Consider the following 23,089-nt stretch of genomic DNA (forward strand, 5'->3'; position numbering starts at 1 on the left):
AGTTGAATGACACAGGAATAAGGAATAGGAATAGGTTGATAACCAGGTGTGTCTTTAGGGTTGAACAATGAGCTGTTTGTATGTTGAGGACCCAAGCAAAGCTAAGCCCAAACATTTTATACCCATGCTTATCTGCCAGGTGCGCATGTAAAAGTAGTCCCTCCAGAAATCCTGGCTCAATTTTTTAGTTCCACCTGTGTTTTTGGGTTATCTGCCCTCTTGAGGCCTGGAGTTCTTTAAAGGAAGCGCTGCCATTGTGCTCATGTTTTGAGTGTTCAGTTTTTTTGACGCAAAATTTCTAGATTACTACTGATTGTTTTTGCAGACACTGTAGTGTTTTGCGGACATTACTGTAGTATTTATTACAGTGTTTTCTTTGCAACAATACTTTCGTATTTAATATAGTATTCTACAAAATGCTTTAGTAAGTACTCGACATGATTGAGGGATAGTACAGTGTGTAGTATAGTATTCTACAGTAAACTACAACATTATATAGTAAGTACTATAGTATGTGTTCATGTGGAGATGTGTGTTCTGTGACTGGTGTTGAGTTGATGTGAGGGGCTAAAGACTCGGATCTCCTCTCACTGGCAGCCTCTGTTCTCTGTCACAGGAATGTTCACATAGCCAGGCCCTATGTATGTGGGCATGGCCATACATGTGTTCATTAGTAAGGGGGTCTGTACCATCTGTCTCCTACTTCTCTCACCGAGACACTAATTACAGGACTTTACACATTGCTCTGCTACCCAAGACACACACACACCCCGGAGGAGCTGTAGGAGAACAGGCTCATTGTAATGACTGGAATGGAATCAATGGAACGGAGTCAAACATGTTTGTTTTTTTAAATGAGGTGATTAGGTGGCCATGATGGTATGAGGGCCAGATTAGGAATTTAGCCAGGACACCAGGGTTAACACCATTACTCTTATGATAAGTGCCATGGGATCTTTAGTCACCACAGAGAGTCAGGACACCTGTTTAACGTCCCATCCGAAAGACGACACCCTACACAGGGCAATGCCCCCAATCACTGCCCTGGGGCATTGGGATATGTTTTTAGACCAGAGGAAAGAGTGCCTCTTACTCTGTGTGTGTGTGAGCAAATTAAGTGTGTGTGTGCGTGTGTGTGCTGGAGTGTCAGTGTACAGAACCAGCGTATAGAACCTAAAAGGGTTATTTGTCTGTCCACATAGGAGAACCCTTTGAAGAACCATTTTTGGTCCCAAAAGAGTTCTACCTGGAGCCAAAAAGGGTTCTCCTATGTGGACAGCCAAAGAACCCCTTTGGAACACGTTTTCTAAGTGTGTAGAGTCCTGTGAGTGTGCATAGAGAATAACTAAATATTCAAAGGGTTCACTCACATAGTCCGTGTAGCCATTTGATTAGCTGTTTAGTGTTCTTATGGCTTAGGGATAGAAGCTGTTCAGGAGCCTGTTGGTGTCAGACTTGATGCACCAGTACCGCTTGCTGTGCGGAAGCAGTGAGAACAGTCTATGGTTGGCTGGAGTCCTTAACGATTTTCCGGGCCGTCCTTTCTCACCGCCTGATACAGAGGTTCAGGATGGCAGGGAGCTCAGCCTCAGTCATCTGCTGGGTTGTTTGATGAGTTTGGTACCATTCCATTCCAGCTATTACAATGACTTGTCCACCTATAGCTCCTATCACCAGCCTCCTCTGACCTCACCAGCCTCCTCTACAAGGGCTCTGCTCCTGCTAACTACACCCATACAGACCTGATACTATTACATTGTAAATTCTCTGTGTAATCATTTGATGGTTGGAGCCCACTGGGACTTGTGAGGGGGATCAGAGCTGGGAGATGAATGATCTTGTGAAAAACTGGCACTAACAGAAAGGTAGATAATGAAGGGGGGAATAAAGGGAGAGATGAGAGATGGTGAAAGAGGGAGAACAAGAGAGGGAGAAACAACAGGGATAGAGAGAGAAAGAAAGGGGAATCCTATCAAACATTCTGCCAGCATGCACTCCCCTTCATTAGCATAAATTCCAGGTCATCCACTTTCTCTTCTGTTGAATGTGTGTTAAACAGAACAGACTCTATAAAAACATCTATACAGTACCAGTCTGATGAATCTCTCTCTCTCTCCATCTCTCTCTCTCTCTCTCTCTCTCTCTCTCTCTCTCTCTCTCTCTTGTTGAGCATTCTATACATTACAGACATCCTCTCTTCTTGTCGCTCACCGCCCTCTCTACTGTCTCCTAGGTAACTACGGGGAGAGTGGGATGGAGGCCTTCAAGGATATGGCTGCCAAGGAGGGCATCTGCATCGCCCACTCTGGTAAGATCCTACTGGGGATGTCATTAACCAGGAAGTACATCTAGTCTGAGTGCCACATGGGACTACCTCAGGGCAAATGACACCCTATTTTTCATGTAGTGCACTGCCATGTGCAACAGTAGTGCACTATGTGGTGAATAGGATATTAGGTAAGTTTCCCTTGGGGAAATTACATGAAGTGAAACAGGGACAATTAAATGACTCCTTAATCACTTACCTCATCTCCTGGTGTGTGTGTCTTATGGTAGGTAAGATCTGGAGCAACGCGGGGGAGAAGAGTTTTGATAGGCTGCTGGAGCGTCTCAGAACCCACCTGCCCAAGGCCAGGGTGGTAGCCTGCTTCTGTGAGGGCATGACAGTCAGGAACATCCTCATGGCCATGAGACGGCAGGGCCTGGTGGGGGAGCTCCTACTGGTCGGCAGGTCAGTGGACACTGGAAATGCAGACACACACACACACACACACACGCACACGCACACATTCTGACAGACACTGTACACAGACATACAGTATGTGGACACTTGCTCGTCGAACATCTCAATCCAAAATCATGGGTATTAACATGGAGTTGGTCCCCCCTTTGCTGCTTTAACAGCCTCCAGTCTTCTGTGAAGGCTTTCCAGTACTTTGCTCGCAGTCGGCTCGCAGTCGGCATTCCAATTCATCCCAAAGGTGTTCTATGCGGTTAAGGTCAGGACTCTGTGCAAGCCACTCAAGTTATTCCACAGTGATGTCAACAAATAATTTCTGTATGGACCTCACTTTGTGCACAGGGGCATTGTCATGCTGAAACAGGAAAGGGCCTTCCCCAAACTGTTGCCACAAAGTTGGAAGCACAGAATTGTCTAGGATGTCATTGTATACTGTTGCATTAAGATTACGATTTCCCTTCACTGGAACTAAGGGGCCTGAACCATGAAAAACATCTCCAGACCATTATTCCTCCTCCATCAAACTTCACAGTTGACACTATGCATTGGGGCAGGCAGCGTTCTCCTGACATCCGCCAAACCCAGATTCATCCGTCGGACTGCCAGATGGTGATTCGTGATTCATCACTCTAGAGAACGTGTTTCCACTCCTCCAGAGTCCAATGGTGGCGAGCTTTACACCACTCCAGCCGAAGCTTGGCATTGAGCATGGCGATCTTAGGCTTGTATGCGGCTGCTCGGCCATGGAAACCCATTTCATGACGCTCCCGAGTAACATTTATTGTGCTGACGTTGCTTCCAGAGGCAGTTTGGAACTTGGTAGTAAGTGTTGCCACCAAAAACAGACAATTGTTATGTGCTACGCTGTTCAGCACTCGGTGGTCCCATTCTGTGAGCTTGTGTGACCTACCACTTCGCGGAGGAGCCGTTGTTGATCCTAGACGTTTCCACTTCACAATAACAGCACTTACCGTGCTAGCAGGGCAGAAATTTGACGAACTGACTTGTTGGAAAGGTGGCGTCCTATGACTGTGCCAGGTTGAAGTTACTGAGCTCTTCAGTAAGGCCATTCTACTGCCAATGTTTGTCTATGGAGATTGCATGGATGTGCGCTCGATTTTATACACCTGTCAGCAATGGTGTGTCTGAAGTAGCCAAATCCACTCATTTGAAAGGGTGTCCACATACCTTTGTATATAAAGTGTATATGTGTGTGTTTGTGTGTGGTGGGAGGGGATGAGTGAGGGAATTGAATTAGATAGGAGGATAGGATAATACAAATATGGGGGATGAAGAGAGAGAGAGAGAGAGAGAGGGGGGATAGAGAGAGGGGGAGGGGGAGAGGAGAGCAAGCAGCGCGAGAGAGAGAGGAGCTGAACTTTTGTACGAGGGCATGCCTAGGTCTTCCAAGTATTTACAAATAGGATCTAAAGACTTACCATACGCTCTCAACCCCCACTCTCTCTCAACCCCCACTCTCTCTCAACCCCTCTCTCTCGCTCTGTCTCTATGTATGTATCTTCTCCCCCTCTCTCTCCCCGCTGTCCCCACTCTCCTCTACTCTCCCCTCCCCTCCATGTATGTCTCTACTCTCTCCCCCGCTGTCCCCACTCTCCTCTACTCTACTCTCCCCTCCCCTCTGTCCCCCTCTCCTCCATGTATGTCTCTTCTCTCTCCCGCTCTGTCCCCACTCTCCTCTACTCTATTCTCCCCTCCCCTCTGTCCCCCTCTCCTCTACTCTACTCTCCCTCTCCTCCATGTATGTCTCTTATCTCTCCCCCTCTGTCCCCACTCTCCTCTACTCTACTCTCCCCTCCCCTCTGTCCCCCTCTCCTCCATGTATGTCTCTTCTCTCTCCCCCTCTGTCCCCACTCTCCTCTACTCTATTCTCCCCTCCCCTCTGTCCCCCTCTCCTCCATGTATGTCTCTTCTCTCTCCCCCTCTGTCCCCACTCTCCTCTACTCTCCTCCCCCCTCCCCTCTGTCCCCACTCTCCTCTACTCTACTCTCCCCTCCCCTCTGTCCCCACTCTCCTCTACTCTATTCTCCCCTCCCCTCTGTCCCCCTCTCCTCCATGTATGTCTCTTCTCTCTCCCCCTCTGTCCCCACTCTCCTCTACTCTACTCTCCCTCCCCTCTGTCCCCACTCTCCTCTCCTCTACTCTCCCCTCCCTCTGTCCCCACTCTCCTCTACTCTACTCTCCCCTCCCCTCTGTCCCCACTCTCCTCTACTCTACTCTCCCTCCCCTCTGTCCCCACTCTCCTCTACTCTACTCTCCCCTCCCTCCATGTATGTCTCTTCTCTCTCCCCCGCTGTCCCCACTCTCCTCTACTCTACTCTCCCCTCTGTCCCCACTCTCCTCTACTCTACTCTCCCTCCCCTCTGTCCCCCTCTCCTCCATGTATGTCTCTTCTCTCTCCCCTCTGTCCCCACTCTCCTCTACTCTACTCTCCCCTCCCTTCTGTCCCCACTCTCCTCTACTCTACTCTACTCTCCCCTCTGTCCCCACTCTCCTCTACTCTACTCTCCCTCCCCTGTCCCCCTCTCCTCTACTCTACTCTCCCTCCCTTCTGTCCCCACTCTCCTCTACTCTACTCTACTCTCCCTCTGTCCCCACTCTCCTCTACTCTACTCTCCCCTCCCCTCTGCCCCCTCTCCTCTACTCTACTCTCCCTCCCCTCTGTCCCCACTCTCCTCTACTCTACTCTCCCCCTCTCCTCCATGTATGTCTCTTATCTCTCCCCCTCTGTCCCCACTCTCCTCTACTCTACTCTCCCCTCCCCTCTGTCCCCCTCTCCTCCATGTATGTCTCTTCTCTCCCCCTCTGTCCCCACTCTCCTCTACTCTATTCTCCCCCCCTCTGTCCCCCTCTCCTCCATGTATGTCTCTTCTCTCTCCCCCTCTGTCCCCACTCTCCTCTACTCTCCTCTCCCTCCCCTCTGTCCCCACTCTCCTCTACTCTACTCTCCCCCCTCTGTCCCCACTCTCCTCTACTCTATTCTCCCCTCCCCTCTGTCCCCACTCTCCTCTACTCTACTCTCCCCTCCCCTCTGTCTCCACTCTCCTCTACTCTATTCTCCCCTCCCCTCTGTCCCCACTCTCCTCTACTCTATTCTCCCTCCCCTCTGTCCCCCTCTCCTCCATGTATATGTCTCTTCTCTCTCCCCCGCTGTCCCCACTCTCCTCTACTCTATTCTCCCCTCCCCTCTGTCCCCACTCTCCTCTACTCTACTCTCCCTCCCCTCTGTCCCCACTCTCTTCTACTCTACTCTCCCCTCCCCTCTGTCCCCCTCTCCTCCATGTATGGCTCTTCTCTCTCCCCCTCTGTCCCCACTCTCCTCTACTCTATTCTCCCCTCCCCTCTGTCCCCACTCTCCTCTACTCTACTCTCCCCTCCCCTCTGCCCCCTCTCTCCTCTACTCTACTCTCCCCTCCCCTCCCCCTCTGTCCCCACTCTCCTCTACTCTACTCTCCCTCTCCTCCATGTATGTCTCTTCTCTCTCCCCTCTGTCCCCACTCTCCTCTACTCTATTCTCCCCTCCCCTCTGTCCCCCTCTCCTCCATGTATGTCTCTTCTCTCTCCCCCTCTGTCCCCACTCTCCTCTACTCTCCTCTCCCCTCCCCTCTGTCCCCACTCTCCTCCATGTATGTCTCTCCCTCCCTCTGTCCCCACTCTCCTCTACTCTATTCTCCCTCCCCTCTGTCCCCACTCTCCTCTACTCTACTCTCCCCTCCCCTCTGTCTCCACTCTCCTCTACTCTATTCTCCCCTCCCCTCTGTCCCCACTCTCCTCTACTCTATTCTCCCCTCCCCCTCTGTCCCCCTCTCCTCCATGTATGTCTATTCTCTCTCCCCCTCTGTCCCCACTCTCCTCTACTCTATTCTCCCCTCCCCTCTGTCCCCACTCTCCTCCATGTATGTCTCTCCCTCCCCTCTGTCCCCACTCTCTTCTACTCTACTCTCCCTCCCCTCTGTCCCCCTCTCTCCATGTATGGCTCTTCTCTCTCCCCCTCTGTCCCCACTCTCCTCTACTCTATTCTCCCTCCCCCTGTCCCCACTCTCCTCTATGTACTCTCCCCTCCCCTCTGTCCCCACTCTCCTCTACTCTACTCTCCCCTCCCCCTCTGTCCCCACTCTCCTCTACTCTACTCTCCCCTCCCCTCTGTCCCCACTCTCCTCTACTCTATTCTCCCCTCCCCCTCTGTCCCCACTCTCCTCTACTCTACTCTCCCCTCCCTTCTGTCCCCACTCTCCTCTACTCTATTCTCCCTCCCCTCTGTCCCCACTCTCCTCTACTCTACTCTCCCCTCCCCTCTGTCCCCACTCTCCTCTACTCTACTCTCCCTCCCCTCTGTCCCCACTCTCCTCTACTCTCTCCCTCCCTCTGTCCCCACTCTCCTCTACTCTACTCTCCCTCCCTCTGTCCCCACTCTCCTCTACTCTACTGTCCCCTCCCCTCTGTCCCCACTCTCCTCTACTCTACTCTCCCCTCCCCTCTGTCCCCACTCTCCTCTACTCTACTCTCCCCTCCCCTCTGTCCCCACTCTCCTCTACTCTATTCTCCCCTCCCCTCTGTCCCCACTCTCCTCTACTCTACTCTCCCTCCCCTCTGTCCCCCTCTCCTCCATGTATGTCTCTTCTCTCTCCCCCGCTGTCCCCACTCTCCTCTACTCTATTCTCCCTCCCCTCTGTCCCCCTCTCCTCCATGTATGTCTCTTCTCTCTCCCCCGCTCTGTCCCCACTCTCCTCTACTCTATTCTCCCTCCCCTCTGTCCCCACTCTCCTCTATGTATGTCTCTCTCCCTCCCCTCTGTCCCCCTCTCCTCCATGTACTCTATTCTCCCCCCCCTGTCCCCACTCTCCTCTACTCTACTCTCCCTCCCCTCTGTCCCCCTCTCCTCCATGTATGTCTCTTCTCTCTCCCCCCTCTGTCCCCACTCTCTCCTCTACTCTATCCCCCTCTCCCCATCCCCTCTGTCCCCACTCTCCTCTACTCTATTCTCCCCTCCCCTCTGTCCCCACTCTCCTCTACTCTACTCTCCCCTCTCCTCCATGTATGTCTCTTCTCTCCCCCCTCTGTCCCCACTCTCCTCTACTCTACTCTCTCTCCCCCCCTCTGTCCCCTCTCCTCCATGTATGTCTCTTCTCTCCCCTCTGTCCCCACTCTCCTCTACTCTATTCTCCCTCCCCTCTGTCCCCACTCTCCTCTACTCTACTCTCACCTCCCCTCTGTCCCCCTCTCCTCCATGTATGTCTCTTTCTCTCTCCCCCTCTGTCCCCACTCTCCTCTACTCTATTCTCCCCTCCCCTCTATCCCCACTCTCCTCTACTCTACTCTCCCCTCCCCTCTGTCCCCCTCTCCTCCATGTATGTCTCTTCTCTCTCCCCCTCTGTCCCCACTCTCCTCTACTCTATTCTCCCCTCCCCTCTGTCCCCACTCTCCTCTACTCTACTCTCCCCTCCCCTCTGTCCCCCTCTCTCTCCATGTATGTCTCTTCTCTCTCCCCTCTGTCCCCACTCTCCTCTACTCTCCTCTCCCCCACTCCCCTCTGTCCCCACTCTCCTTTACTCTATTCTCCCCTCCCCTCTGTCCCCACTCTCCTCTACTCTACTCTCCCCTCCCTCTGTCCCCACTCTCCTCTACTCTACTCTACTCTCCCCTCCCTCTGTCCCCCTCTCTTCTGTCCCCCTCCCCTCCATGTATGTCTCTTCTCTCTCCCCCGCTGTCCCCACACTCCTCTACTCTACTCTCCTCTCTCCTCTGTCCCCCTCTCCTCCATGTATGTCTCTTCTCTCTCCCCTCTGTCCCCACTCTCCCCTCCCTCTGTCCCCCTCTCCTCTACTCTACTCTCCCCTCCCCTCTGTCCCCCTCTCCTCTACTCTATTCTCCCTCCCCTCTGTCCCCCTCTCCTCCATGTATGTCTCTTCTCTCTCCCCTCTGTCCCCACTCTCCCCTCTCCTCTGTCCCCCTCTCCTCTGTCCCCTCTCCTCCATGTATGTCTCTTCTCTCTCCCCCTGTCCCCACTCTCCTCTCCTCTCCCCTCCCCTCTGTCCCCACTCTCCTCTACTCTATTCTCCCTCCCCTCTGTCCCCCTCTCCTCCATGTATGTCTCTTCTCTCTCCCCCTCTGTCCCCACTCTCCCCTCCCCTCTGTCCCCCTCTCTTCTGTCCCCCTCTCCTCCATGTATGTCTCTTCTCTCTCCCCCTCTGTCCCCACTCTCCCCTCTCAAATCAAATCAAATCAAATTGATTTATATAGCCCTTCGTACATCAGCTGATATCTCAAAGTGCTGTACAGAAACCCAGCCTAAAACCCCAAACAGCAAACAATGCAGGTGTAAAAGCACGGTGGCTAGGAAAAACTCCCTAGAAAGGCCAAAACCTAGGAAGAAACCAAGAGAGGAACCAGGCTATGTGGGGTGGCCAGTCCTCTTCTGGCTGTGCCGGGTAGAGATTATAACAGAACATGACCAAGATGTTCAAATGTTCATAAATGACCAGCATGGTCGAATAATAATAAGGCAGAACAGTTGAAACTGGAGCAGCAGCACAGTCAGGTGGACTGGGGACAGCAAGGAGTCATCATGTCAGGTAGTCCTGGGGCACGGTCCTAGGGCTCAGGTCCTCCGAGAGAGAGAAAGAAAGAGAGAATTAGAGAGAGCATATGTGGGGTGGCCAGTCCTCTTCTGGCTGTGCCGGGTGGAGATTATAACAGAACGTGGCCAAGATGTTCTCCTCTGTCCCCACTCTCCCCTCCCCTCTGTCCCCCTCTCCCCTCTACGTATGTCTCTTCTCTCTCCCCCTCTGCCCCCCCTCTCCCCTCCTCTCTCTCTCTGTCTCTATGTATCTCTCTTCTCTCTAACACATTCAGTCTGTCTTCCTCTCTGCTCCTAGCAGTTCTGCTTTGTTCTACATCTCCCTTGTGCCCCCCCTCGCTCCCTGTTAAGAGTTCTGAGGTGTTTCTGCTTGAGGTGCAGACCCCACACCATCTCACAATGCACCAGGGGACAACTGCTTACACTACACTCCGTTGTGTGTATGTGTGTGCATGCCAAGCTCACTCTGGCCTCTTGAGCCTCTGTTGCCATGCCAACCTTTTAATTAACATAGTCATAAACATCTTAGCACCTACACTGTCCTGTTATCCTATGTAATGTTAAATTCATTCCATTGAATTTCTATTCAATTCTATTTATCCCTTCAGTAACCTTACCTGAATAGCAGCGTGATCATGCTCATCATCCTCATCACTATCATGCTCTTCATTCACTAAGTTACTGGGAGACCGGTATGTACACACATCAGGAGGATAATCAATCACATTACACGTCAAACTGTTTTTACCAATCCATTTGTCACTAAGTGCTGAATAGCAACCCAGCTCTGAACCTCCTAACAGGGAATAGATGGGATCACTCCTTCACTCTCTGAAGGACCTCAACCTGCCAGCATTATTACCACCTACACCCTGCACCTGCCAGGCATCTATAGTGACTCAGACACACCACACACACACCCAGACCCACACACACACCCAGACCCACACACACACCCAGACCCACACACACACCCAGACCCACACACACACCCAGACCCACACACACACCAACCCACCCTTGCATTCCCATGTGTGTTTGGAGTTTGTTAGTATTGATTCTTTCTCTCTCCCAGCGTCCCTAGTGGCCAGTTTCAAACCCAGTAATGAACAGTGCTGTTGAGATAAAGGTATAAACACCACGTATAAACACACACACTTTCACAATAGCCTACAGTGCCCTCCACTAATATTGGCACCCTAGGCGACTCCGGGATGCTGGCCTTCTAGGCAGAGTTCCTCTGACCAGTCTCAACGTCAACAGTGAAGAGGTGACTCCGGGATGCTGGCCTTCTAGGCAGAGTTCATCTGTCCAGTCTCAACGTCAACAGTGAAGAGACGACTCTGGGATGCTGGCCTTCTAGGCAGAGTTCCTCTGACCAGTCTCAATGTCAACAGTGAAGAGACGACTCTGGGATGCTGTCCTTCTAGGCAGAGTTCCTCTGTCCAGTCTCAACGTCAACAGTAAAGAGACGACTCCGGGATGCTGGCCTTCTAGGCAGAGTTCCTCTGTCCAGTCTCAATGTCAACAGTGAAGAGACGACTCTGGGATGCTGTCCTTCTAGGCAGAGTTCCTCTGTCCAGTCTCAACGTCAACAGTGAAGAGACGACTCTGGGATGCTGGCCTTCTAGGCAGAGTTCCTCTGTCCAGTCTCAACGTCAACAGTGAAGAGACGACTCTGGGATGCTGGCCTTCTAGGCAGAGTTCCTCTGACCAGTCTCCATGTCAACAGTGAAGAGACGACTCCGGGATGCTGGCCTTCTAGGCAGAGTTCCTCTGTCCAGTCTCAACGTCAACAGTAAAGAGACGACTCTGGGATGCTGGCCTTCTAGGCAGAGTTCCTCTGTCCAGTCTCAACGTCAACAGTGAAGAGGCGACTCTGGGATGCTGGCCTTCTAGGCAGAGTTCCTCTGTCCAGTCTCAACGTCAACAGTGAAGAGACGACTCTGGGATGCTGGCCTTCTAGGCCGAGTTCCTCTGTCCAGTCTCAACGTCAACAGTGAAGAGGCGACTCCTGGATTCTGGTTTCTAGGCAGAGTTCAAAAGAAAAAGCCATATCTCAGACTGGCCAATAAAAAAAAAGATGGGCAAATGAACACAGACACTGGACAGAGGAACTCCCGGAGTCGCCTCTTCATTGTTGATGTTGATACATTTACATTTACATTTAAGTCATTTAGCAGACGCTCTTATCCAGAGCGACTTACAAATTGGTGCATTCACCTTATGACATCCAGTGGAGCAGCCACTTTACAATAGTGCATCTAAATCTTTTAAGGGGGGTGAGAAGGATTACTTTATCCTATCCTAGGTATTCCTTAAAGAGGTTGGGTTTCAGGTGTCCGGAAGGTGGTGATTGACTCCGCTGTCCTGGCGTCGTGAGGGAGTTTGTTCCACCATTGGGGGGCCAGAGCAGCGAACAGTTTTGACTGGGCTGAGCGGGAACTGTACTTCCTCAGTGGTAGGGAGGCGAGCAGGCCAGAGGTGGATGAACGCAGTGCCCTTGTTTGGGTGTAGGGCCTGATCAGAGCCTGGAGGTACTGAGGTGCCGTTCCCCTCACAGCTCCGTAGGCAAGCACCATGGTCTTGTAGCGGATGCGAGCTTCAACTGGAAGCCAGTGGAGAGAGTGGAGGAGCGGGGTGACGTGAGAGAACTTGGGAAGGTTGAACACCAGACGGGCTGCGGCGTTCTGGATGAGTTGTAGGGGTTTAATGGCACAGGCAGGGAGCCCAGCCAACAGCGAGTTGCAGTAATCCAGACGGGAGATGACAAGTGCCTGGATTAGGACCTGCGCCGTTTCCTGTGTGAGGCAGGGTCGTACTCTGCGGATGTTGTAGAGCATGAACCTACAGGAACGGGCCACCGCCTTGATGTTAGTTGAGAACGACAGGGTGTTGTCCAGGATCACGCCAAGGTTCTTAGCGCTCTGGGAGGAGGACACAGTGGAGTTGTCAACCGTGATGGCGAGATCATGGAACGGGCAGTCCTTCCCGGGAGGAAGAGCAGCTCCGTCTTGCCGAGGTTCAGCTTGAGGTGGTGATCCGTCATCCACACTGATATGTCTGCCAGACATGCAGAGATGCGATTCGCCACCTGGTCATCAGAAGGGGGAAAGGAGAAGATTAATTGTGTGTTGTCTGCATAGCAATGATAGGAGAGACCATGTGAGGTTATGACAGAGCCAAGTGACTTGGTGTATAGCGAGAATAGGAGAGGGCCTAGAACAGAGCCCTGGGGGACACCAGTGGTGAGAGCACGTGGTGAGGAGACGGATTCTCGCCACGCCACCTGGTAGGAGCGACCTGTCAGGTAGGACGCAATCCAAGCGTGGGCCGCGCCGGAGATGCCCAACTCGGAGAGGGTGGAGAGGAGGATCTGATGGTTCACAGTATCGAAGGCAGCCGATAGGTCTAGAAGGATGAGAGCAGAGGAGAGAGAGTTAGCTTTAGCAGTGCGGAGCGCCTCCGTGATACAGAGAAGAGCAGTCTCAGTTGAATGACTAGTCTTGAAACCTGACTGATTTGGATCAAGAAGGTCATTCTGAGAGAGATAGCGGGAGAGCTGGCCAAGGACGGCACGTTCAAGGGTTTTGGAGAGAAAAGAAAGAAGGGATACTGGTCTGTAGTTGTTAACATCGGAGGGATCGAGTGTAGGTTTTTTCAGAAGGGGTGCAACTCTCGCTCTCTTGAAGACGGAAGGGACGTAGCCAGCGGTCAGGGATGAGTTGATGAGCAAGGTGAGGTAAGGGAGAAGGTCTCCAGAAATGGTCTGGAGAAGAGAGGAGGGGATAGGGTCAAGCGGGCAGGTTGTTGGGCGGCCGGCCGTCACAAGACGCGAGATTTCATCTAGAGAGAGAGGGGAGAAAGAGGTCAGAGCACAGGGTAGGGCAGTGTGAGCAGAAACAGCGGTGTCGTTTGACTTAGCAAACGAGGATCGGATGTCGTCGACCTTCTTTTCAAAATGGTTGACGAAGTCATCTGCAGAGAGGGAGGAGGGGGGGGGGGGATTCAGGAGGGAGGAGAAGGTGGCAAAGAGCTTCCTAGGGTTAGAGGCAGATGCTTGGAATTTAGAGTGGTAGAAAGTGGCTTTAGCAGCAGCGACAGAAGAGGAAAATGTAGAGAGGAGGGAGTGAAAGGATGCCAGGTCCGCAGGGAGGCGAGTTTTCCTCCATTTCCGCTCGGCTGCCCGGAGCCCTGTTCTGTGAGCTCGCAATGAGTCGTCGAGCCACGGAGCGGGAGGGGAGGACCGAGCCGGCCTGGAGGATAGGGGACATAGAGAGTCAAAGGATGCAGAAAGGGAGGAGAGGAGGGTTGAGGAGGCAGAATCAGGAGATAGGTTGGAGAAGGTTTGAGCAGAGGGAAGAGATGATAGGATGGAAGAGGAGAGAGTAGCGGGGGAGAGAGAGCGAAGGTTGGGACGGCGCGATACCATCCGAGTAGGGGCAGTGTGGGAAGTGTTGGATGAGAGCGAGAGGGAAAAGGATACAAGGTAGTGGTCGGAGACTTGGAGGGGAGTTGCAATGAGGTTAGTGGAAGAACAGCATCTAGTAAAGATGAGGTCGAGCGTATTGCCTGCCTTGTGAGTAGGGGGAAGGTGAGAGGGAGAGGTCAAAAGAGGAGAGGAGTGGAAAGAAGGAGGCAGAGAGGAATGAGTCAAAGGTAGACGTGGGGAGGTTAAAGTCGCCCAGAACTGTGAGAGGTGAGCCGTCCTCAGGAAAGGAGCTTATCAAGGCATCAAGCTCATTGATGAACTCTCCGAGGGAACCTGGAGGGCGATAAATGATAAGGATGTTAAGCTTGAAAGGGCTGGTAACTGTGACAGCATGGAATTCAAAGGAGGCGATAGACAGATGGGTAAGGGGAGAAAGAGAGAATGACCACTTGGGAGAGATGAGGATCCCGGTGCCACCACCCCGCTGACCAGAAGCTCTCGGGGTGTGCGAGAACACGTGGGCGGACGAAGAGAGAGCAGTAGGAGTAGCAGTGTTATCTGTGGTGATCCATGTTTCCGTCAGTGCCAAGAAGTCGAGGGACTGGAGGGAGGCATAGGCTGAGATGAACTCTGCCTTGTTGGCCGCAGATCGGCAGTTCCAGAGGCTACCGGAGACCTGGAACTCCACGTGGTTCGTGCGCGCTGGGACCACCAGATTAGGGTGGACATTTCCAAGTGACCCCAAACTTTAGTGTACAGTAGTGTACTTCAGTTAAATGGAGCTGAAGGTTGGGACTGGATGGTGTTTAGAGATAGATGGGAGGAGTTGAATGGAGCTGAAGGTTGGGACTGGATGGTGTTTAGAGATAGATGGGAGGAGTTAAATGGAGCTGAAGGTTGGGACTGGATGGTGTTTAGAGATAGATGGGAGGAGTTAAATGGAGCTGAAGGTTGGGACTGGATGGTGTTCAGAGATAGATGTGAGGAGTTAAATGGAGCTGAAGGTTGGGACTGGATGGTGTTCAGAGATAGATGGGAGGAGTTAAATGGAGCTGAAGGTTGGGACTGGATGGTGTTCAGAGATAGATGTGAGGAGTTAAATGGAGCTGAAGGTTGGGACTGGATGGTGTTCAGAGATAGATGGGAGGAGTTAAATGGAGCTGAAGGTTGGGACTGGATGGTGTTCAGAGATAGATGGGAGGAGTTGAATGGAGCTGAAGGTTGGGACTGGATGGTGTTCAGAGATAGATGGGAGGAGTTAAATGGAGCTGATGGTTGGGACTGGATGGTGTTCAGAGATAGATGGGAGGAGTTAAATGGAGCTGAAGGTTGGGACTGGATGGTGTTCAGAGATAGATGGGAGGAGTTGAATGGAGCTGAAGGTTGGGACTGGATGGTGTTCAGAGATAGATGGGAGGAGTTAAATGGAGCTGATGGTTGGGACTGGATGGTGTTCAGAGATAGATGGGAGGAGTTAAATGGAGCTGAAGGTTGGGACTGGATGGTGTTCAGAGACAGATGGGAGGAGTTGAATGGAGCTGAAGGTTGGGACTGGATGGTGTTCAGAGATAGATGGGAGGAGTTGAATTGAATGTATAATTATTGCGCAATTTAAATCTATAGTCTACATTGAGGTTTTTCTTTCATTGTTTTAGGCTATCTGGCATTAGTGCATAAGCCTATAAGGGCCTAACTGTACGCGTGCCAAAAACCCGACATGCCAATTGACAAATGCTTTTGGGAACGGAGGCAAAAAGGACAATGGCGGAGTAAAATTCAATAAGAAAAAAGGTGAGAAATGTTGAGTTGAAAATAAAGAGGAGGGAGGGTATGTTTGGTGAAGTAATGTTTGGTAAAGTAATGTTTGGTGAAGTAATGTTTGGTGAAGTAATGTTTGGTGAAGTAATGTTTGGTGAAGTTATGTTTGGTAAAGATTTGTTGAAGTGGTTAAAGAGGATGATAGCAGTGTTATGTGTGATGATTGTGAGGCGCTATACGAATTTAACAGTCACAAGGCAGAGGCTGTGTTTCAAACCCATAAAATACACAGCCTCGTCCATTTCCCCATTCACCCCGTCACCATCTTGGACGTCGGTCCAAACGATTAGCCAAACAAGGGAAGCATCGTAAGCCCCTCAGCCCTTGTTTTTGAATGAGTTTGCGAGTGTACAATTATGTTCACTTTGGGGCCTGAAATGCCAGATAATTCAATTTGCGATGATTGTACATCCGCTAAGAAAAGTCAGGCGAAACTTAAACCCTCAACGTCAATATGGATAAGTCAACATACAAGTATAAGTAAAAACCGAATGTAAAAAGGTTAGAAATTGTTCTCCTGATGCACATGACGGCACAAATACGTCTCATAAAAGTAATGATGCTCAAAGGAGGTTTTGGATGGTGTATCAATACACCCAGTCACTACAAAGATACAGGTGTCCTTCCTAACTCAGTTGCCAGAGAGGAAGGAAACCACTCAGGGATTTCACCATGTCCAATGGTGACATTAAAACAGTTACAGAGTTTAATGGTTGTGATAGGAGAAATCTGAGGATGGATCAGCAACATTATAGTTACTGCACAATACTAACCTAGTTGACAGATTTAAAAGAAGGAAGTCTGTACAGAATAAAAATATTTCAAAACATGCATCCTGTTTGCAACAAGACACTAAAGTAATACTGCAAAAACATGTGGCAAAGCAATTCACTTTTTGTCCTGAATACAAAGTGTTATGTTTGGGGTAAATCCAACACAATACATTACTGAGTACCACTCTCCATATTTGCAAGCATAGTGGTGGCTTCATTATGTTATGGGTATGCTTGTACTCGTTACTGTCGCATTGGGGAGTTTTTCAGGATAAAAAATAAACGTAAACCTGGTTCAGTCTGCTTTCCACTAGACACTGGGAGGTGAATTCACCCCTCAGCAGGACAATAACCTAAAACACAAGGCCAAATCTACACTGGAGTTACTACCAGAAGACAGTGAATGTTCCTGAGTGGCCGAGTTACAGTTTTTACTTAAATCTGCTTGAAAATCTCATGGAAAGAACTGAAAATGGAAAGAACTGAAAATGGTTGTTTAGCAATGATCAACAATCAATTTGAGCTCGAGGAATTTAGAAAAATAATAATTGTTAAATGTTGCACAATCCAGGTGTGGAAAGTTCGTAGAGACTTACCCAGAAAGACTCACAGCTGTAATCACTTCCAAAGGTGATTCTAACATATATTGACTCAGGGAGTTGAATACGTATCAAGTGATTTATTATTATTATTATTTTTTACAAATCTTTCTTCCTCTTTGACATAACAGAGTATTTTGTGTAGATCGTTGACAAATAAATGTCAATGAAATCCATTTTAATTCCACTTTGTATCACAACTAAATGTGAAAAAGTTAAGGTGTGTGAATACTCTCTGAAGGCACTGTATCTAATTATAGACAAGTTGACTAACAAATAGCCTACCAAATAACGGAAATTGTTAGCAGAAACATGTAAATCAGGCTAAATAAATCCTGACCCCCCTGTCACCAAATGATTATGGCGTCTCTGACTGCCGCCTACATGTTCTATATTAGTTTGGGTCGGGTGCGGGCCTCTTATTTTCACTTCATCACATATAAGTCAGGCGGTTGCAGATGTGTTATTAGCAATTGTGGGCGGTTGAACAAACAGCTGACTTGTGCACCACTAACACACAGACATACAGTGGGGCAAAAAAGTATTTAGTCAGCCACCAATTGTGCAAGTTCTCCCACTTAAAAAGATGAGAGAGGCCTGTAATCATCATAGGTACACGTCAACTATGACAGACAAAATGAGAAAAAAATATATAGAAAATCACATTGTAGGATTTTTAAAGAATTTATTAGCAAATTATGGTGGAAAATAAGTATCTGGTCACCTACAAACAAGCAAGATTTCTGGCTCTCACAGACCTGTAACTTCTTCTTTAAGAGGCTCCTCTGTCCTCCACTCGTTACCTGTATTAATGGCACCTGTTTGAACTTGTTATCAGTATAAAAGACACCTGTTCACAACCTCAAACAGTCACACTCCAAACTCCACTATGGCCAAGACCAAAGAGCTGTCAAAGGACACCAGAAACAAAATTGTAGATCTGCACCAGGCTGGGAAGATTGAATCTGCAATAGGTAAGCAGCTTGGTTTGAAGAAATCAACTGTGGGAGCAATTATTAGGAAATGGAAGACATACAAGACCACTGATAATCTCCCTCGATCTGGGGCTCCATGCAAGATCTCACCCCGTGGGGTCAAAATGATCACAAGAACGGTGAGCAAAAATCCCAGAACCACATGGGGGGACCTAGTGAATGACCTGCATAGAGCTGGGACCAAAGTAACAAACGCCTACCATCAGTAACACACTACACCACCAGGGACTCAAATCCTGCAGTGCCAGACGTGTCCCCCTGCTTAAGCCAGTACATGTCCAGGCCCGTCTGAAGTTTGCTAGAGAGCATTTGGATGATCCAGAAGAAGATTGGGAGAATGTCATATGGTCAGAGGAAACCAAAATATAACTTTTTGGTAAAAACTCAACTCGTCGTGTTTGGAGGACAAAGAATGCTGAGTTGCATCCAAACACCATACCTACTGTGAAGCATGGGGGTGGAAACATCATGCTTTGGGGCTGTTTTTATGCAAAGGGACCAGGACGACTGATCCGTGTAAAGGAAAGAATGAATGGGGCCATGTATCGTGAGATTTTGAGTGAAAACCTCCTTCCATCAGCAAGGGCATTGAAGATGAAACGTGGCTGGGTCTTTCAGCATGACAATGATCCCAAACACACCGCCCGGGCAACGAAGGAGTGGCTTCGTAAGAAGCATTTCAAGGTCCTGGAGTGGCCTAGCCAGTCTTCAGATCTCAACCCCATAGAACATCTTTGGAGGGAGTTGAAAGTCCGTGTTGCCCAGCAACAGCCCCAAAACATCACTGCTCTCGAGGAGATCTGCATGGAGGAATGGGCCAAAATACCAGCAACAGTGTGTGAAAACCTTGTGAAGACTTACAGAAAACGTTTGACCTCTGTCATTGACAACAAAGGGTATATAACAAAGTATTGAGATAAACTTTTGTTATTGACCAAATACTTATTTTCCACCATAATTTGCAAATAAATTCATTAAAAAGCCTACAATGTGATCATTTTGTCTGTCATAGTTGAAGTGTACCTATGATGAAAATTACAGGCCTCTATCATCTTTTTAAGTGGGAGAACTTGCACAATTGGTGGCTGACTAAATACTTTTTTGCCCCACTGTATATATACTGTACACACACGCATATAAACACACACACATACAGTTTGGTGTGTATGTGTGAAATGACGTGTGTGTGATGTGTGTGTGTGAAAGATTTCTTTAGATTAGACGAAATCTAAGAACGGTTTTACGTCTCCCCGCATTAAACTCGCCACTCACCAAAACGCTGACGCTGGGTGAGCGGTTTTTTGTTTGTTTATGGCCCCATACAGTTCGTGATGATTACGGATAAAAACTCTCTTGGTCTGCAACTTACCATGAGATATTCTCTATCAAGTGAGATAAAGCTTGAGATTTCCTTCACACTGGAATGCAGCGCACCAGTTGTTGTTTTATGAAGAGACACGCCGAGGACATGGTTTGATTGACATGACGTGTGTCTGATGTGTGTGTGATAGATTTCTTTATATAACACAGAATCAAAGAATCTTAGAATCATCCCGAGGAGTCTCTTTTCTGGTCTGCCTCTTGTTGGCATGGAAATAACCCCTTCCATATTTGTAGAGAGAGCTGACACCAATGTTGGGGTTACACAGTGTGTGTGTGTGTGTGTGTGTGTGTGTGTGTACATTTGTGCGTTAGTGTCTCTGGAATGATACAGTACAGATTGTGCACAGACGTCAATTCAACATCTATTTCATGTTGGTTCAACATTGGTTCATTGACGTGGAAACAGTGTTGATTCAACTAGTGTGTGCACAGTGTGTAGTGTTCTGAATTTATCTTCCCTACTGCTATCCAGACAGACAATGCTGATATGTTACCAGGGTCAGATACTAATGGCTAGGTGGAGTGGGTCTAGCTAGCTGGCTAATCACAGACATAGAATGCTTAACCTTGTAAAATCCCTCACCTTCCCTGATACCTGAAGTAACTGTCAACTTTATAAGAATATGTCAAAGATAAATACACAACACAGACGAGAAGTCAATAGAGTACTAACGATCAATGGAAATAGTGTTTTTTCTGTAACGGGATTATTGATCTATGGGTCAGAGACACTGTCTATACAGTGAGCCTGAAATAGGATACTTGTTATTCGGCCATTGGTCCAGTTTTATTGCAAGGAATTCTAATTGGTCAATCACAGGCTCGTTATAAACTACATCCTGCCCCTTTGTTCACTGGAGAGAATCACTGAGAGATAATCACAGAGAGAATCACTGAGAGATAATCACTGAGAGATAATCACTGAGAGAGAATCACTGAGAGAGAATCACTGAGAGAGAATCACAGAGAGAATCACTGAGAGAGAATCACTGAGAGAGAATCACTGAGAGATAATCACTGAGAGAGAATCACTGAGAGAGAATCACTGAGAGAGAATCACAGAGAGAATCACTGAGAGAGAATCACTGAGAGAGAATCACTGAGAGATAATCACTGAGAGATAATCACAGAGAGAATCACTGAGAGAGAATCACTGAGAGAGAGTCACTGAGAGATAACCACTGAGAGAGAATCACTGAGAGATAATCACAGAGAGAATCACTGAGAGATAATCACTGAGAGATACTCACTGAGAGAGAATCACTGAGAGAGAATCACTGAGAGAGAATCACAGAGAGAATCACTGAGAGAGAATCACTGAGAGATAATCACTGAGAGAGAATCACTGAGAGATAATCACAGAGAGAATCACTGAGAGATAATCACTATGAGAGAGTCACTGAGAGAGAATCACTGAGAGATAATCACAGAGAGAGAATCACTGAGAGAATCACTGAGAGATAATCACTGAGAGAGAATCACTGAGAGATAATCACAGAGAGAATCACTGAGAGATAATCACCAAGAGAGAATCACTAAGGGAGAATCACTGAGAGAGAATCACAGAGAGAATCACTGAGAGAGAATCACTGAGAGAGAATCACTGAGAGAGAATCACAGAGAGAATCACTGAGAGATAATCACTGAGAGATAATCACAGAGAGAATCACTGAGAGATAATCACTGAGAGAGAATCACTGAGAGAGAATCACTGAGAGATAATCACAGAGAGAATCACTGAGCGATAATCACTGAGAGAGAATCACTGAGAGATAATCACAGAGAGAATCACTGAGAGAGAATCACTGAGAGATAATCACAGAGAGAGAATCACTGAGAGAGAATCACTGAGAGAGAATCACTGAGAGATTATCACAGAGATAATCACTGAGAGAGAATCACTGAGAGATAATCACTGAGAGATAATCACAGAGAGAATCACCGAGAGAGAATCACTGAGAGAGAATCACTGAGAGATAATCACAGAGAGAGAATCACTGAGAGAGAATCACTGAGAGAGAATCACTGAGAGATTATCACAGAGAGAGAATCACAGAGAGATAATCAATCAGAGAGAATCACTGAGGACAGGGAAGGAACGACCATCTACCATCGACCTCTCAGCATAATATCTATGATTTATACTCTTTGAATAAACCTTTTTTTCCTCCCTATCGATTTGCTTTGGGGTCTGTGTTATTAAAGAATAACATCATCTGCTAACAACCTGAAACAAAATAACTGAGTAACTGTCTTCCCCTATAACATAAGATCCTTTGGGGTCCCGAGTGGCGCAGCAGTCTAAGGCACTGCATCTCAGTGCCTGAGGCATCACTACAGATACCCTGGTTTGATTCCAGGCTGTATCACAACTGGCCGTGATTGGGAGTCCCATAGGGCGGTGCACAATTGGCCCAGCGTTGACCGGTTTTGGCCGGTGTAGGCTGTCAATATAAATGTAATTTGTTCTTAACTGACTTGCCTAGTTAAATAAATAAAAAATTTAAAAATCATTTTTGGCACTAGACCCAACAGCCTGGCTTAGCCACACTCAAAGCAGCACAGTGATGATCAACCTTCACTACGATGGTAAGTGCAGAGATTGACAGCCTCAGCTCCAGTGTGTGTGTGTGTGTGTGTGTGCGTGTGCGCGTGCGTGACAAGGTAAACATCTGTTATTCTGCCCCTGAACGAGGCAGTTAACCAACCTTTCCTAGGCCATCATTGAAAATAAGAATGTGTTCTGAACTGACTTGCCTAGTTAAATAAAGGTAAAATAAAAAAAGCATGTTATGGTCATTTTCTCTGTAATGCTCCTCTCCAGTCAGTTTGTTATCATTTGCTACTTAATTTAGTTTTGATTAAAGTAAGCGCTGATTCATGCCGTTTCATTTGTAAAATAATGGAAATTCATTATGTTCTGTGCTGAACATCGGAATAATGGACCGCTTGTAATTAGACACCTGGGAATTGAAGGGGAAGACAAAAGAGAGAGTGAGAAAGAGAAAGAGAGAGAACGACAGAGAAAGAGAGAAAGACAAAGGGAGGTCTGTGTGTGAAAGAGAGAGATATAGTAAGATACTGTGTATGATAAAAAGAGAGAGGGAGATCGTAAGATACTGTGTATGAGAAAGAGAGGGAGAGAGAGATAGAGAGCAAGAGATAGTAAGATACTGTGTATGAGAAAGAGAGAGAGATAGTAAGATACTGTGTATGAGAAAGAGAGAGAGAGATAGTAAGATACTGTGTATGAGAAAGAGAGAGAGAGTAAGATACTGTGTATGAGAAAGAGAAAGAGAGAGAGAGAGAGAAAGTAAGATACTTTGTATGAGAAAGAGAGAGATAGTAAGATACTTTGTATGAGAAAGAGAGAGAGAGACTTTGACTTTTGGTCTTTCTTTATTGAAACATTCTCAATTCATTTAAAACTCACCCCCCCACTCCTAAAATAAAAAAATAAAAAAATAAAAATATATCCTGTACAAATCACCATACACAAAAACCCTCTCCTACAACCGTATATCCAAAACATCTTCCCCAGCAATACAGACAGCCCACCCAACACACCATATCTCCTCAAACATCTCCACACATTTGATCATTTTATAGAACTCAAACTCAACCCTAAGGCGCGCAGAGACCATCCCATTAAACAGTAGTAAAGGGTCTGTTATCCCCCCACCTTTGACCATGTTCCTCCTTGTTAGCCAAATAGCTAACTTTGCCTGAGCAAACAGAAAATTCAACAAAACAC

The 23,089-nt window shown here is 48.3% G+C and overlaps 1 protein-coding gene and 1 pseudogene across 1 annotated transcript in view; one reads left to right on the forward strand and one right to left on the reverse strand.

The window, feature by feature from the left end:
* LOC115115680 (metabotropic glutamate receptor 5-like) overlaps positions 1-23,089 on the forward strand; it is a 197,308-nt gene that overhangs the window by 76,182 nt on the left and 98,037 nt on the right. The window contains exons 4-5 of the mRNA XM_065024269.1: positions 2,234-2,308; positions 2,557-2,731. Coding sequence (XP_064880341.1) covers positions 2,234-2,308; positions 2,557-2,731 — 250 coding nt within the window. The remainder of the gene's footprint in view (positions 1-2,233; positions 2,309-2,556; positions 2,732-23,089) is intronic.
* Positions 11,638-23,089, reverse strand: part of LOC135573948 (uncharacterized) — a 230,215-nt pseudogene continuing 218,763 nt past the window's right edge.

This window comes from Oncorhynchus nerka, linkage group LG11 (genome assembly GCF_034236695.1).
Source record: "Oncorhynchus nerka isolate Pitt River linkage group LG11, Oner_Uvic_2.0, whole genome shotgun sequence".
Classification (NCBI taxonomy): domain Eukaryota; kingdom Metazoa; phylum Chordata; class Actinopteri; order Salmoniformes; family Salmonidae; genus Oncorhynchus; species Oncorhynchus nerka.